Raw genomic sequence first — 17,571 nt, 5'->3', positions numbered from 1 at the left:
TAGGTTTTATTGAGAGAAATTGTGTGAATAGGCTTTTTGTGTCATTCATCACCAGGGTTTATGTACATCAAGAAGGGACCAAAGGTTTTTTTCAAATGGACCAAACAATTTTTTTATTTAAAGTTTAAACACATGTCAAATCATTTCATGTCAAATTCAAGATCATTTCTAACTTTATGATCTGTGACAGACAGATTCATAGGTAGAGATATTATAATATTTTTGCTGAACAACACAAAGATGTCTGCCTGGTACATGATTAACTAACGTTAGTTTACTTTGATGTGTGGAGAGTGAAACAATATGTGATTATACTTTTGAAAAAAATATTGTAAACATTATTACCTGTACCATAATAATCATTCACAAAAAGGGAAATTGTATCAAATTCAAAGTCATTTTTCATATAAATAATTGTTTCAGTAGTGCTGTAGGTTTACTGTTAATACGCCTCACACACCACACTGTGTTCAATATAAATGTTGTCTCCACTCTAGGTATGTATGTGATTTATGAATGTGCTCATACAGTGTATATCTATTATACAGTGATAGAAATGGGTCATGATGTTTTCCTTTAAGCTAACATTTTATAAAACTGAAAATTAATTAAAAAAATGCAAAACATTTATTCTTGTTGGGTTTTTTTCTTTAATGGGAACAATTTTTTTCTCTTACATTTGTTTTACTGATCACTGAAATTAAAATAGTTATCAGTCAGAATCTATGTTACAAAAAGTTACAGTAAATAAAGCCATGCATCTACTTTTCGGCTTGTGCTACCTCACTTTTAATAGGTATATTTCAAATAGTTGGAATTGTTGCAGACCATTTTCATAAACTTGTTTTAAGATACTTCAGATGGTGAATTTTAAATAAGTAAGTGAAATTTTTCAATTTCTTCTGATTACTCTAGAAACAATTTAGTATACGAAGACAATATTAAAAGGTAAAAAAAAAATTTAATAATTCTGAGATCAGTTTGTAGAATATAAATGTTTTGTAAAGGTCGAATTGTTCATACAGGCAATAAATTATGTTATAGGACCTTTTTTCTTTTTAGGTAAGGTTTAAATGTAATTATGAATTTGGATTGATGATGGTACACTTTATTTTAATTCATTGGCCTTTTAGTATGCAAAACAAAAAGTAGGTCACAATGACCTACTTCCTAAATTTTGCAATTGATTTTCCATGGTGTTTTAGACCCTGAAAGATGGTGTTTGCTGGATGCAATTTTAACAAGAGTTACTGTAAACCAACTATTATTCACAACATCTTTTGTTCTTCAATTTAAATTCCATCTGTGTTGGACAACTAATTTTCATGACAGAAGCAATATTTTATATAATTGAATATTTGGTTTATGACAAGAAATATTTGCAATTAAAAGAAAAGTTGCAAAACTTGTGGATATTTCCTGCTTGTGAATAAAAGTTGGGTTACAGTACTGTATTTCTCGTTGGTCACCATAAAAGAGGTCAACAAGCCTAGATTCCTTCATTCAACCATTTTACTCTTGTTATACTGGACAAAGAGAAGAAGACAGTTTTTTTCTTAACTGTTTGTGATATGACCCTTGACTAAATCACTAGTGTCAAGTTTTTCTCAGAGAGATAGGTATGTTGTGCCATAAAGTTGTATTTTTTAGGTATAGTGGGCCTTTGTTCTATATTTTTTTCAAATCAAAAAATGTGTTTTGATTTTTTTTTTTATGAAAACCCTGAGGATAAAGTTTTTAAAAAAAAATGTTCAGAAGCAAAGTCCCAATCATTAAAAAAAAAGGTGTAATGATATGAGAAAATGATGTTTTATGCCCTCTTTAGTTTTAGTGTTTGGACTACATATTTCATTTACAAATAATTTCAATCTTCTTGAGATTTTTACAAATTTTACATAAAGTAAACTTTAATGTTAGATGAAATATCAAAGATTGAAGTTTTCATCATGTTTGTCCCACTACAGGCAAATCATTCTGGGTGTTCACCCTTCTTCTTCAGAAGTATGTCACAGTGACACTGTTATCAGAAGAGTGATTCTAGGCCCTGTAGTCTCTATCTAAAATACAACGATTTAAAGCACATGAAAGAAGACAAAGTGACTACCAGATTAGGATTTAACCCCCCACCCCACCCCTCCTTTCCAGAAATTCCAGGCACTGGTCGAACTGTTTTTTTTCGCAGTAAATTAACCTGCAGCACATCACTCATTATTTTGGGGTAATAAATATCAAAGAAAATATAACTAAGAAAGTAACTCAAAATAATTTATTGACATATTTGTGGTTTTTGCATGACTTTGATTTACATGTTTTGACACTCCGGTATCTTGATTTACCCCACTCCTCTTCAGCTTTTGGAGGTAGAAATGTTCGATGGCTGCCTCACGGATTGCCTCTTCGAGAAGATTGTGTTGTAAATACAGATATATATTTTACATAGCGTTTGTAATACTGTGTATTCAGTTTATTTTATATAATTTCAACATCAAAGATACGGAAATTCCTTCAGGAGACAAGGTATGGCCTAAATTAATGTTCTTCTTCGGTTAGTGTCTCGTTGAACAATCAAATATTATAGATAAATTAGATGTATCCTAAAGACACTCCATTCATTATGATCATTTAAATATTCAAACAGGAAACAAATATAATTGATAATGTATATTCTTCATAAAAAAATTAAATTAAAGAGTTCTTGAATTCTCAAAGTTAGAATGGATGTCCCTGGCAGGACTACTAGTACTACTAGCCTAATTTTGTATTGTCAAGTTAATAAGTTTAACAGTTGGCAATGTGTGCTCTAGCTGTCATTAACCAATCCCCCCCCCCCCCCATTTTGTAAATATTTTCAAAGCCACCTTTTCATTTTAAAACAGCCAAAAGATGATACCCTGGAGAAACCTGAAGACAGAGACATCGTTGAGGAGCCTTTAGGGGAAGAGAAAGAGGAAGCTGTAATTGTGGACCATGATAGAGATGATAGTCACCCTACTGAGGTCCTCACAAGTGAGGAATCCCATAACTTATCTGGAGAAGATCCTCGACACAAGATGGGGTTTCTCCAGGATTTCATCCCTCCATGTACGATAGAAAGTGCACAAGCTCTGTCAGCCATTAAGAGAGCCAAAACCAAGGAGTGTAAGCAGGAAATAGCTGACACGGCCTGTGGGATACAGGAGGGGGGCCTGTACCCAGGATCTCTGCCCAACACCTGCCACCTGAAAGGTAAGACATGCTCAAAAGTGAGTATTGATAGTGTGATTGAGAAAATTATTGACAAGCAAGTTGATGAAACAAGAATATCAGCAGTCTCATTTAAAGTCATCATTTCGTAAGTTCTATGGTCGATACAATTACCTTGTCAGCAAATACAATTTATCATTGAGTCAAATGCTGACTGACGTTTTTCATACCAATTGCTATTCCATTATTTATACACTGTATTGACGACGAATTTTTCTGTTATTTCACGATCATGACAATGAGCACATGGCGGGTGTGACCGGTCAGCAGGGTATGGCCCGATGCTCACTCCTGCATGGCACCTGATCCCACCTCTGATGTTTCAGAGGTCCGTGTTTGATCTGCTCCTATTTTATATTGTATTATGGACTTTGATATTGAATACTGTTCGTTATCTCCATATCCTTCATATATAACAAGAAGGAAATTATTTACATCTAAATTAATATTTGTGTTAACTGAATTGATAATTTTTTCGTTAAATATTGATAGTTTTCTGACTGCTTCTTTCATATATCTTTCAAATGAAATCTATTCATGAACCCATCTTCAAAAAAATGAGGGGAAAAATGTTGGATGAAAAATTATGTTATTCACAGACTACCTCAATGAATTTTGTCCAACTTCTGACTTTATAAAGAGTGAAATGACACACATGCATTGTGGTGAATAAGATTGATGTGAGAAGTCTAATCTTTATTTGCAGGTAACCATTCTAAGGGGCATTACTATGGCTGCTATGTGGACAATCCAGACGATCGAGACTTTTCTCATCAGAAGACTTTCCCAACCGAGAACTGGTCTCAGCTGTGTATAGACTATTGTATACAGACAGGTAAACTAACAACTAACTGTGTATAGGTGACTGACATTCAGTTAGTATATCTAGAACATATATAGCTGTGCATAGAAGACAGTAAACAGGCACATCCATTGCAAATGCATTAATAAATTTTACATGAAGCACACAGCAACTGAGAGAAGATAACTGATTACAATCAGGGTAATTTTTGCACGTGACTATATTATATAACAGATTACTGTCTTTATACAGGCTATTAAAAGTTTGCAAATAAATGTAGTTTATAAGACTGGAGAATTTCAATTTTAGAAAAAAATTATACACCAAAGTTTAAGAATTTGTGTTTAACGTGATTATCATTTTTGATTTGGTTAGGCTTTCGGTATGCAGGCCTGCAATATGGAAGGGAATGTTGGTGTGGGAATTCATTTGGTAAACATGGGACTGAAGGAGCTTCATGTAACCAGGCATGTCCTGCTAAAACAAGTGAAATGTGTGGAGGATATCTCACCAGTAGTGTGTACAGTACAGGTATACAAGGTAAATACAGATATCTACTCAATGTGTGGAGGATATCTCACCAGTAGTGTGTACAGAACAGGTATACAAGGTAAATACAGATATCTACTCAATGTATGGAGGATATCTCATCAGTAGTGTGTACAGCACAGGTATACAAGGTAAATACAGATATCTACTCAGTGTGTGGAGGATATCTCACCAGTAGTGTGTACAGTACAGGTATACAAGGTAAATACAGATATCTGTACTGAATGTGTGGAGGATATCTCACCAGTAGTGTGTACAGTACAGGTATACAAGGTAAATACAGATATCTACTTAATGTGTGGAGGATATCTCACCAGTAGTGTGTACAGTACAGGTATACAAGGTAAATACAGATATCTGTACTGAATGTGTGGAGGATATCTCACCAGTAGTGTGTACAGTACAGGTATACAAAGTAAATACAGATATCTGTACTCAATGAATGCATTGTTTTTTACAATATTCATCAGGTAAAATATGATTTTGATCATATGTTATTTGAGTTTTATCATGAGCCATCAAACATCTAAATACATGTAATCACTCTTTGGTAGTCTAACTCTAGTATACAATGGTATAGTAGTTAGTACTTTTGTAAACTGTTTGTTACAGAGAGGCTGAGTAATGGACCAGGAGATCTACATTTTGAGGAGGATATCCAACCAAAGGTCAGGGTCATGTTTGTATTGACCTTGAGTGGTCGACAGGTCAGACAAGTTAGAAGGTTACTGAAGGCCATCTACCATCGAGACCATTTTTATCTTCTACATGTTGATATGGTAAGAATCAGGCCAACAATAGATAATGTTTGTTTGATCATGTTGATGTAATCTTGACTTACCCAACACATTGCCCTGGGCTGATCTTGGTTTTTCAGTATTTTCATTATTTTATCATAATTGATTTCTGGGAAAATGCAAATCATCAGATTTGCTTTTTTGACTTTAAGTTCCATGGAATCCATGCTTTTTAACTCATTTGGATCAGAGTACACCAAACAGAATTTTTTTAATGATGGCCGCTGCAAGGATCATTGAAACTATAAACTAGCATAGGACTTCTGATTAGTTAAGATTTAAATTAATGAACCCTGTCAAGTTTGGTTCCATTTTCAGGTCTTCAGCTAATGTTTTAATTTTAATACACGTATAATGGATTTTAATATGTAAATTACATGCAAACACAGTATGCACTGTTGCTCCTAAAACAATATCTGTATCTACGTTTTTTTCCTCTATCAGAGACAGGAATACCTATATAGAGAGTTACTTCCTTTGGAGGATGTGTTACCCAATGTCCATCTTGTCCGTAAGCGTTTTGCCACAATCTGGGGCGGTGCCAATCTTCTAGATGCCCATTTACACATCATGAAGGAGGCACTCAATTCTTATAAAAAGTGGGATTACTATGTTAACCTGAGTGAAAGTGACTACCCAATTAAGTAAGTCTATTTATTAAATTACTATTGATATTCAATTTCCTTTTACATTATATTCTTTTGATATATAAAGATTACAACTATTACAGAAGATTGGATGCCCTGATTTCCTACCTGACTAAGTACAAAGGCTATGTGTTCATTAAGTCTCATGGCAGAAACACTGCACTGTAAGTAATACTTGTTCATAAGTCAGGACAGTAAGGTAACATAATTCTAAAAATACTGAGAAATCACTTAATTTCATGGAAGGGGGCTGAATTTTTTTTCTGGTATTATGTATGAAGAGACTAATTCATGTCCTCCACAGAATGTTAACTTTCTCAATATACAATAGCTAAACACTAAATAAGTAATAACATATACATGCAAATCACTACGGTAAATCTGGAAATTTTTGCTGTAGATAAAGTTTTAGCAAATTTGCGAGTTCATTGCATTCCCAAAAATATTTTTCTTAAAAATAATTCAACAATAAGAAAATGTTTACAAACAAAATAGTGGTCATTCGCAAAATTTTTAAACGTAAAAATTAGTCAACAGCATTTTGACCTAGATTCGCAAAATAAAATTGACGTTAATAATTTCCAGATTTACGGTATACACCTTTACTGGTATATCTGCTAAAATAGTTTTATGTAGATGTGCTCCTTATTGTGAGCTTTTAGGTTTTTGAGGAAACAGGGCTTGGATCAGACTTTCCTGCAGTGTGACCACCACCTGTGGCGTCTGGGACCACGGACCCTCCCCACGGGGATTCAGATGGACGGGGGGAGTGACTGGGTGGGGCTGCCTCGTCAGTTCTGTGAGTTTGTCACAACCTCGGAAGATAAACTCCTTACTGGACTGAAGAAGCTGTACAAGTACACATTACTGCCTGTAGAGGTATATAGAGTTATTATACCAGTGTTGTATAATATTGTAAAGGGAGGGAGATTGTTGCACATTAATTTTTTGTGGCTTGATAATGGGAAAATATATAATTGTTCCATTGCAAAACACTGAATCAGTTTGTTATTATATTAATGTGCTGTATCTTTAAATAACCTGCTGGATTCCTCCATATCCTGTTGTAGTCTTTTTTCCACACACTGCTCCATAACAGCCACTACTGTGATAAGTGGATGGAGAACAACCTTCACGTCACAAACTGGGACAGGAAGCGAGGCTGTAAGTGTCAGCACAAGAACGTCGTCGACTGGTGCGGGTGTTCTCCCAACGATTTCCTCTCCAAAGACCTGGATAGGATTCTGGTCAGTTACCACTCAGTTTCCTTTTTACCTGTAATGTAATGTGAAAAGTTGTAATAAGGTCTAAATCTTAAGTTATATATGATTTTTCAGAGTATTGAATCAAAGCCAGTATTTTTTGGCAGAAAATTTGAGCCTAGTAGTAAACCAAGATATTATCAACAGTATGGATGTTAACTTGTTTGGAAGTGAGATGAGAGGTATGTAGAATACAACTATTAGATATTGAGACATGACATCAAATACATTTTTCTTATACCACATACCGGTACATGTTTATGATGTTCTTTCCAGATGTAACAGCCCTGACCGACTACTGGCAGAATGAATACCATTATCTAGACTCTGGTGCGAGGGTAGATGACACGTACCTGAGTTTTTACCTGTCCTTTATGAGATTGACTGCCGCTCGTCTGGTGGCGGACACAGCCACCCAGTGTCAGGTGGTGCCAGAGAAACTACTTCAGGTCCACATATTCCAGAGAAGTGATAGGAACCAGGGACTTCTGGTGATGTTTGAGGCCATCACAAGGGGTGGAGCCAAGGTGGTTCTTGAGAGTCATGTGATGATGAGGCAGTATTACAGTGTGATAGACCCCCCAGGGCCTGCTGGCAGGCTCATTAATATAGAGGTGTGTGATTTCTTTATTCTTAAAAGTTTATTATATCAACTTTAAAGTTCCCTGCATTATGCCCCCCAAAAATGAAATGGAAACCGAGACTAATTCAGTATTTTAAATTATTATACTCCCCGCAAACGAAGTTTGGGGGGGGAGTATATAGGAATCACCTTGTTCGTCTGTCGGTCTGTCTGTCTAGCTGTCTGTCGGTCCGTCTGTCTGTATGTCTGTGCAATCGTGTCCGGTCCATATCTTTCTTATGGAGGGACATTAGAATCTACTACTCCACACTAAGATTGCTCATGACCTAAGGGTGTGTCATGACCTTGACCCAAGGTCATTTCGGGAACTTCAAGGTCACTGGAAGAAAAAATTCATAATTCGTGTCCGGTCCATATCTTTCTTATGGATAAACTTGGTAGGTTCTCATTTCACACAAAGATTGCCCATGACCCAAGGGTGTGTCATGACCTTGACCCAAGGTCATTTAGGGAACTTCAAGGTCACTGGAAGAAAAATGTCAATATTCGTGTCCGGTCCATATCTTTCTTATGGGTAAATTTGGTAGGTTCTCATTTCACACAAAGATTGCCCATGACCCAAGGGTTTGTCATAACCTTGACCCAAGGTCATTTTTGGGGAACTTCAAGGTCACTGGAAGAAAAATGTCATAATTCGTGTCCTGTCCATATCTTTCTTATGGGTAAACTTGGTAGGTCTCATTTCACATAAAAATTGCCCATGACCCAAGGGTGTGTCATGACCTTGACCCAAGGTCATTTGGGGAACTTCAAGGTCACGGGAAGAAAAATTTCATAATTTATTTTTAGGTCACCTGAGTAAACTCAGGTGACCTATTGCTATCCGTTTTCGTCTGTCTTCGTGCGTTGTGCGTTAACATTTGAACATTTTCAGCTTCTTCTCTGCAACCACTGAACCAATTTCAACCAAATTTGACACAAAGCATCTATGGGTGAAGGGAAACAAAAATTGTGAATTTCATATTCCCTTCCCCCCTGGGGCCTGAGGGGTGGGGCCAAAACCACTAAAACTAATGCTATCTTTAAAAATCTTCTTCTTTACTCCTAGACATCAAGCAGTCAAACTGTTTGCATGATTGTAATCAGCATTGAGTCCTCTACCAAAATTGTGAAATTCATGGCCCTGGGGTCAGGGGTTCTAGTGCTAGGGCGGGGCTAAATAAGTAGGTAGTGAAAATGCATTATTTCTTTGAAAATCTTCTTCTCTGCTCCTGGGTATTAAATAAACCAACTAAGTACATAGTTATGATGAGCAAGAGTGTCTCTACCAAACTTGTGAATTTTATGGCCCCAGGGTCAGGGGTTCTGGTGTTAGGGCGGGGCTCTATAGATTATATAGTGAAAATACATGAATACTTTGAAAATCTTCTTCTCTGCTCCTGGGTATTAATTAAACTAACTAAGTACATAGTTATGATGAGCAAGAGTGCTTCTACCAAAATTATGAATTGTATGGCCCCAGGGTCAGGGGTTCTGGTGTTAGGGTGGGGCTCTATTGATTATATAGTGAAAATACATGAATTCTTTGAAAATCTTCTTCTCTGCTCCTGGGTATTAAATAAACTAACTAAGTGCATAGTTATGATGAGCAAGAGTGCCTCTACCAAAATAATGAATTTTATGGCCCCAGGGTCAGGGTTTCTGGTGTTAGGGCGGGGCTCTATTGATTACATTGTGAAAATACATGAATTCTTTAAAAATTTTCTTCTCTGCTTGAGGGTATTAAGCAGATGAACTACCTATATAGTTATGATGGACAAGGGCCCTAATCTTCCAGAATTTTGAATTTCAAGGCCCCAGGGCAGACCTGCCAAGTGACCCGCATTCGGTGGGTCACACCCGCAAAACTGACCTCTCACCCCCCACTCGTAATGACCCGCGGCGGGTCATCATTTTCACCCGCAAAATCGATTGTCCCCATTTTTTAACCCAATTTTCGGTAAATAATCCGAAGAGAGATAACTCTAATTTATTTTAAATTTTCGACACCAGACGGCGCCTTTGATAATGGAAACGGAAGTGTAAACAAGACCATGAATAATGCCAGCGGCTATGTTTTTTTAACGATGTATTCGAGGGTCATTTTCAAAAAAAGTCCATTTTTTGAATGACATATTTTTGAAAAATGAAAGTGGTTTTACTATGATTTTTTCAACTTTATTTGAATAATATAGTAATAAACTACTAAAATCCACAGCATTGCATAAAAGAAAATATTTCTTTTAAAAAATATTGATATTTTATCTTAGTCATTTAAACTTTAATGTCCTTCCTGTTACTTTCATAAAAAGAGCTGTAAATCTCTATTTCAAAATTTTCATCAAATTATCTTTTGTATATCGTTAATAAATGAAAAAATTATCATTGAATGCCAAGATATTTGACATTCATCTAATATATGAGCGTTTAAAAGCATGTCAAACTACCATATACCAAACAGAAGCAAAATCTACGTGTTTTTCTTCATGAAAAGCCTTATTGCGGAATGTTTATATGCTATAGTTGAAAAAAAACATTCTTGTACATTATTTTTGTGATTAGAATAAACAGTTACAGAAAGTTATTTAAACAGGTGCTCTGCCAAAGCAATTTAAACTAGGAAAATATACTGGTAACAGTAAGGACTCGGGTAACAGGAAGGACAAAACAGTAACAGGATGGACAAAACAGTGTAACAGGATGGACAATGAAATCTACATTTTAAATAAATATTGACTTTTTTGTAAACTTTATTGGTTAGGAAAAGAGAAATAAATGTAGCATAAAAACATGATTTTGTCAAATCTGGCAAATTTGAGACAATAAAAGACATTTATGTCCATCCTGTTACGAAATTTAATTGTAAAGTGCTATTAAAATATTTATCAGTTCAATTTTTTTTATTAAAGGTACTCTATGCTGTTGCAAAACTAAGAATTTTTCATAATTTTAAGAAAAACAAATGATGAAACTTAAATAGGTATATAAATACCAGGATAATTTGTCCCTCCTGTTACAATTTCTGTCCATTCTGTTACAAGAGTGCATGTTTAAGTTATAATGGCACTATTTGAAGCACTAGCTTATTTCAATATGATTTACGAAGTTTTTTAACATGTGTTATTAAACTTATATTACTTAGAAAAATAAAAGTAATTGTTTTTATTTGTTAAAACTCATGATATGAAGTCCAGTTTTCCTTACTGTTACCATATTAATGGTAACAGGAAAGACAGTAACAGGATGGACGTTTCTCATATAAATCACCCGTTATTTAGTATAACGTACTCTTTTTGCATCATCGAGACATTGAAACAATTTCTTTGTACCTTAGTTAATCTAATTGTTTTTGCAGAATAAACAATTTAAAGAGTACTTGCATAATAAGAAGGTAACAGATAGGACATATTTTCATTATACTCTACCAATAAGACAAACTTATCGACCTTTGAACCCTTTCTTTACTCACTTTCAAATCATGGCGCTCATAAACTTGAGACAACAGAAAATGATGATATATTGTGGATCATGAAAACAGTTCCTAGGAAAGTGAGATAACTTTTATTTTAACATTTTCTTTTGGTTACAGGAACGACATAAACTGGAGGGACATGTCACTTCTTGAATGTTAAATGCACAATACTAGTACCTAGTGGGCGGCATAATTAAAACAATCATATTAAATTAATCTGTAAATGAATGGAATTAATATGAGGTGCAAAATTTGTACATATCTTCACAGGGTAATATTTTCCCTATCATTTAAATAAGCATGTTATAAAATTTTTAGCTCACCTGAGCCAAAGGCTCAAGTGAGCTTTTCTGATCACAATTTGTCCGTTGTCTGTCGTTGTCGTTGTCGGCGTTGTCGTCGTCGTCGTCGTTGTCGGCGTTGTCGTTGTCGTAAACTTTTCACATTTTCATCTTCTTCTCAAGAACCACTGGGCCAATTTCAATTAAACTTGGCACAAAGTATCCTTGGGTGAAGGGGATTCAAGTTTGTTCAAATGAAGGGCCACGCCCTTTTCCAAGGGGAGATAATCATGATTTAGAGAAAAATTATTGGCATTTTTAAAAAATCTTCTCCTCAAGAACCACTGGGCCAGGAAAGATGAAACTCATGTGGAATCATCCTCAGGTAGTGTAGATTCAAGTTTGTTCAAGTCATGACCCCCGGGGGTAGGGCGGGGCCAAAATGGCCGATCAAAGTTTTACATAGTAATATATAGGAAAAATCTTTAAAAATCTTCTTCTCCAGAACCACTGGACCAGGAAAGATGAAACTCATGTGGAATCATCTTCAGGTAGTGTAGATTCAAGTTTGTTCAAGTCATGACCCCCGGGGGTAGGGCGGGGCAAAAATGGCCGATCAAAGTTTTACATAGGAATATATAGGAAAAATCTTTATAAATCTTCTTCTCAAGAACCACTGGGCCAGGAAAAATGAAACTTATGTGGTATCATCCTGAGGTAGTGTAGATTCAAGTTTGTTCAAGTCATGACCCCCGGGGGTAGGGCGGGGCCAAAATGGCCGATCAAAGTTTTACATAGGAATATATAGGAAAAATCATTAAAAATCTTCTTCTCAAGAACCACTGGGCCAGGAAAGATGAAACTCATGTGGAATCATCCTCAGGTAGTGTAGATTCAAGTTTGTTCAAGTCATGACCCCCGGGGGTAGGGCGGGGCCAAAATGGCCGATCAAAGTTTTACAGAAAATATATAGGAAAAATCTTAAAAAATCTTCTTCTCAAGAACCATTGAAACAGGAAAGATGAAACTCATGTGGAATCATCCTCAGGTAGTGTAGATTCAAGTTTGTTCAAGTCATGACCCCCGGGGGTAGGGCGGGGCAAAAATGGCCAATCAAAGTTTTACATAGGAATATATAGGAAAAATCATTAAAAAACTTCTTCTCAAGAACCACTGGGCCAGGAAAGATGAAACTCATGTGGAATCATCCTCAGGTAGTGTAGATTCAGGTTTGTTCAAGTCATGACCCCGGGGGTAGGGCGGGGCCAAAATGGCCGATCAAAGTTTTACATAGGAATATATAGGAAAAATCTTAAAAAATCTTCTTCTCAAGAACCATTGAAACAGGAAAGATGAAACTCATGTGAAATTATCCTCAGGTAGAGTAGATTCAAGTTTGTTCAAGTCATGACCCCCGGGGGTAGGGCGGGGCCAAAATGGCCAATCAAAGTTTTACATAGGAATATATAGGAAAAATCTTTAAAAATCTTCTTTTCAAGTACTTCAAAGCCAGGATTAGTAATATTTGTATGGAATCATCCTCAGGTAATGTATATTCTAGTTCGTTCAAATTATGATCCCCTTGGGGGTTAAAATTCAAGCCCCCCCCCCAACTTAAATTAACTTTCAGTTCTGATCTGATGTGTTTTTTCCTAGCTGATGTGCTCAGGTGAGCGCTGTGGCCCCTGGGCCTCTTGTTGTTAATGTGACATGGTTTTACTGTTAAATTTTACTGGGAATGCATAGAATATTTTTTATAAAACACCTGGGAGATGATCATAAAATAACTTATAAGCTGTATGACCACGTATATTAACCAACGGGGAAAAAACTTTCACTCTAAAAATTTTTTTCCTATTTTTCTGATCAAAAGACAAAAAAGTGGACTTTTTTTGAAAATGACCCATGAGCTGTGATCATCAGAAAACAGGTAATTATTTTGATAAAGAGTTCACAATCAGTTTGAAAATGTCTTCGGTAAGGAAACGATCGATGTCTGGGCCATGTACACTGACTCCTACTAAACGTAAAAAATACAGTTGTAAATACCAAAGTACATGGGAAAAAGAATTCCAATGGATTCAAAAGTGCAATCTAGGAGAAGATTGGGCTTATTGCAAGCTCTGTCATATTAATTTTTCAATTGCTTCTGGTGCATTGTACGATGTGAAATGCCATGCAACTAGGTCAATTCATGTGAAAGCAGAAGAGGCATCAAAATCTTCAAAGAGTATTGTTAGCTTTGTTGAAATAGCTAAAATGCAGGACATATTCACAAAACAGAAAAGATTTCCTTGTTTGAGCAAACTTGCTTTAATGTGTATTGTAATCCCCATCTCTAATGCAGATTCTGAGAGAATGTTCTCCATAATGAGAAAAATTGTCACAGAATGCAGATCTGAACTCAAAAATGACACAGTTTGCTCATTGCTATGTACAAAACAGAACAAAGACCATGACTGTTATGAATACTTTCCATCTGAAAGTGTGCTTAAAGCAGCAAAACTGGCATGTAAAGATTATAATTTAAGCCTGAAATAAAATGTAATGAATACATGTGTGTGTTTACATCGATGTCTAAAAATTTGGGGACTATATTGTTACTCAACCCTCGAAAAATGTCGTCACGCGCTATGACCCAACATTTCATTTCTGAATGTTGGGTCATGACCCCCCACAGCATCAATTTTGGTTGGCAGGTCTGCCAGGGTCAGGGGTACCATAGAGGGGAGGCTGTACTTATATACTGAAAATGAATGAATGGTTTGAAATCTGCTCCTTGTAGGGGTGGGACGATATACCGATACACCGATACATATCGATATTTTCCTCTAAGATACGGTTTACGATACAAGCATTCAAATATCGGTACGAAACGATACACGAACGACCTATCCAAAAATTGAAAATGAAAGTACCTGTCCTTGAAAATGGCGGCCTGTACGAAGCGAAGAGATGGTGTTGATATTGAAAACACACCTTAGAACTAATAAGCCTTTGATTAGGGGTAATGCGTTTTCACTTTTAAGCAGCCGCGGAAGATTGGACAAGAAAAGTTCAGTGTGCAAAGCGTGCTATACACAGAAAAGTATCGTTTCCAGAACAATTGATATTATTAATTGTTAGTCCATTCATACTTTTTTTTTGTAATCTCAACTTGGCTACAGACTTTCAGCGATTAATAATAATGTAAATGTGATTTTTTTAAATGAATTTTTAGTCAGTGTTCATTGATAAACTACACAACTATTTGTAAACAACTTGTTAATAGAAATTTGGTAATATATACAATTCTCCTTTACTATTATTTTTGTAAAGTTTTAGTCAATGAAGTTGATGACCTTCAAGTATTAATTTCATAGCACACATGATTTGACATAGAATAATTATTTGAGTAAATGTCAAGACAAAAAAAAAATAATAATCTACTTATTATTTTGAATACTTAAATAGTTTTATAATTTATCATGTGTTAATGTCAAGAAAAAAATGAAATAAAATGCTATTTTTAATAGTTTTATGATTTATCATAATATCGAGATACGTATCGTATCGTGCCAATATATCGAGATATGTATCGTATCGCAAGATCTGTGTATCGTCCCACCCCTAGCTCCTTGGTATTAATCAAATATCAGGCTTAAGGGTCAGGGGTTCATATGTGGTAGGGGCACTACTGATTATTACTGAATATTACTGATTATAGTTGAAATACATTTTTTGTTCCCCTACCCTGGGTATGGGTATTAAGTAAACAAACTAAGCAACTGCTAAGTGTATTGTTATGATGATCAATGGTGCCTCTTTCAAAATTGTGAATGCCATAGCATCTGGCTTAAAACATGAATCAAATTCAATCTCTGGAAAGTTGTTGCATAATGCTCAGGTGACCTATAAGGCCCATGGGCCTCTTGTTGATACATATCTTTCTTTAAATTTGGAAAAACTTACTTCTGAAAAAGCCAGCGGGGGGTGTTTTGTCCCGTTTGGACAGTTCTAGTTAATTTTAATTTTTTAGACATAAGAAACAAGTACAGTGGAGCCTCATTTATCCGGACGCTTTGGTTCCCAGTCAATTTGTCCGGATATGTGAAGCGTCCGGATATCTGAATTACCAGTTAAACAAGAATACATAACAATAAAAAATTCTGTTCCGAAGAAAAGTCGTCCGGATACTGAAGCATCCGGATATCTGGCGTCCGGATATCTGAGGGTCCACTGTATCAAGATGACTGGTAATTAACAATGCACTTTTTCCAACAGGTTGGCACAGATTATGACTTAAAGGAGTCCATATTTAGGAACTATGGCTTATTCTTAGGACCCTACAGTGACCTAGTTCTGAAACATACCTGGGGACCAGGTGAACCATTAATGGTATCTATTGCATGGATTGACCCTGCCAAGGTCATAGCTGCTTCCTATGATGTCAACATCACAAGCGAAGGTCAAATCAAACCATTCAAACCTTTGCTTAAACAGCCTCTACGACCAGGAGTGTGGACCAGTAAACTCATGTACAGGTGGCAAGTGTTTGCGGAGGTGAAATTCCTTGTTCTTCCTTTAACTGTGTTTAGGGGTAAGACTCTGGACCCTAGCAAAGCAATTCTACATCACAATGGACCTATTGGTTATTATGCAAAACAAGATTTTTCAGAGTTTGAGGAAGTTTTGAAAGTGACTAACATTGGAGAAGCTCGAGCAGCTGCTGATGAGAATGGACAGAAACACGGACGTGTGTTAGAGGAATGGACAGATGAACTGTGTCAGAAGTTCTGGAGCATACAGGAAGTGTGTCAGATAGGGGAGATCACTGAGGAGTGTTCCCCCATTAAAAAGTGTGAAGAAACATCATGGAGTTCTATGTCACCAGATCCTAAGTCAACCATTACTGGGGTAAATCTTGAGACAGGTCTTATACGATAGTGAGTTCACCATTACAGGGGTGAATCTCGATAGCTATTAGTCAACTTAAAAACTGGTCTTACTGAGGATACTTCAGAACCTTAATCAACAATTGCATCAACATATTTTGTCTCAACATTGGCAACATTTACATATGCCACTATAATGCCAGATATCAAAATTCAATTTCTTTTATTATTTTTTTTTTTTTTTTTTGCAATTTACTAAAATTATGTTCTTCCATTTTCTTTGACTAGATTACTTAATTTGTATACACAATGTAAGAGAAAATTAATGGCCTAATTTTTAGTTTTCATGTACGCATGTTCATGTATTTCGCCAGTGTCCTTAACTTTTTTTAGTATTTTTTTACAGACAGATGTTAATGAAGTGGGATAGGTTTACCTGTTTTTATGCTGAGTGTTCCAAGCCTGTGATAAGTTTTGATAAAATCCAGTTCATTTGTTGTAAGTGTTTGTAAACTTATTGTCTTCCATTTTAAATGGGTCTCTATGTTGATGATTAATCAGGTGCCTGTTCTTTTTTCAATACATAGATTTTTTGATACATTTTGTTTTAAAAGTTGATATTGAAAGTACATGTATTGAAGGGACATGTTGACATTGCACTGCCTTTACTTCCATTTTATACATATATGTTAAATTTGTTTTGTTTAAATCTATTGTTTTAAAGAAATTGCTCTCCAATGTTCACTTATACTGACCAAAGTCCAGGCATTAAGATTCTGAACACATGGAAATTGTTATAAAAAATATTATTATTTAGACTTTTTTAATATGATATTTCTTAATGAACACCAAATAATTTGTCATTGCAGTACAAGTGATTTACTAACAACTAGCTACTGTAGTTATATTATATTTGATGGGAGTGATATTTTGCGGAAATTGATTTTTTTCAACAAGATACCAAAGCACTGATGAAGAACCTTCTGTATATAATACCGGGTAGATTTTTTTTTTTGAATTTA

At 35.6% G+C, this 17,571-nt stretch overlaps 1 protein-coding gene across 1 annotated transcript; it reads left to right on the top strand.

Annotated features, from left to right (window-relative positions):
- Window positions 1-2,362: 2,362 nt before the first annotated feature.
- On the top strand, window positions 2,363-17,342 carry LOC134275086 (xylosyltransferase oxt-like). Its single transcript, XM_062757326.1, is given in 13 exon segments — window positions 2,363-2,517; window positions 2,877-3,225; window positions 3,950-4,078; window positions 4,421-4,585; window positions 5,207-5,373; window positions 5,836-6,035; window positions 6,122-6,202; window positions 6,701-6,917; window positions 7,109-7,285; window positions 7,376-7,423; window positions 7,425-7,482; window positions 7,577-7,914; window positions 15,939-17,342. Coding segments are annotated over 13 exon segments (2,736 nt in total). The 5' UTR covers window positions 2,363-2,373; the 3' UTR covers window positions 16,602-17,342.
- The last annotated feature ends 229 nt before the right edge of the window (window positions 17,343-17,571 follow it).

This window comes from Saccostrea cucullata, unplaced genomic scaffold (assembly GCF_032062105.1).
Source record: "Saccostrea cucullata isolate Sc308-1 unplaced genomic scaffold, CSIRO_AGI_Scuc_v1 ctg363, whole genome shotgun sequence".
Taxonomy (NCBI): Eukaryota; Metazoa; Mollusca; class Bivalvia; order Ostreida; family Ostreidae; genus Saccostrea; species Saccostrea cuccullata.
Note: the sequence above shows the minus strand (reverse complement) of the source record. Positions and strands in the feature narration are given on the sequence as shown.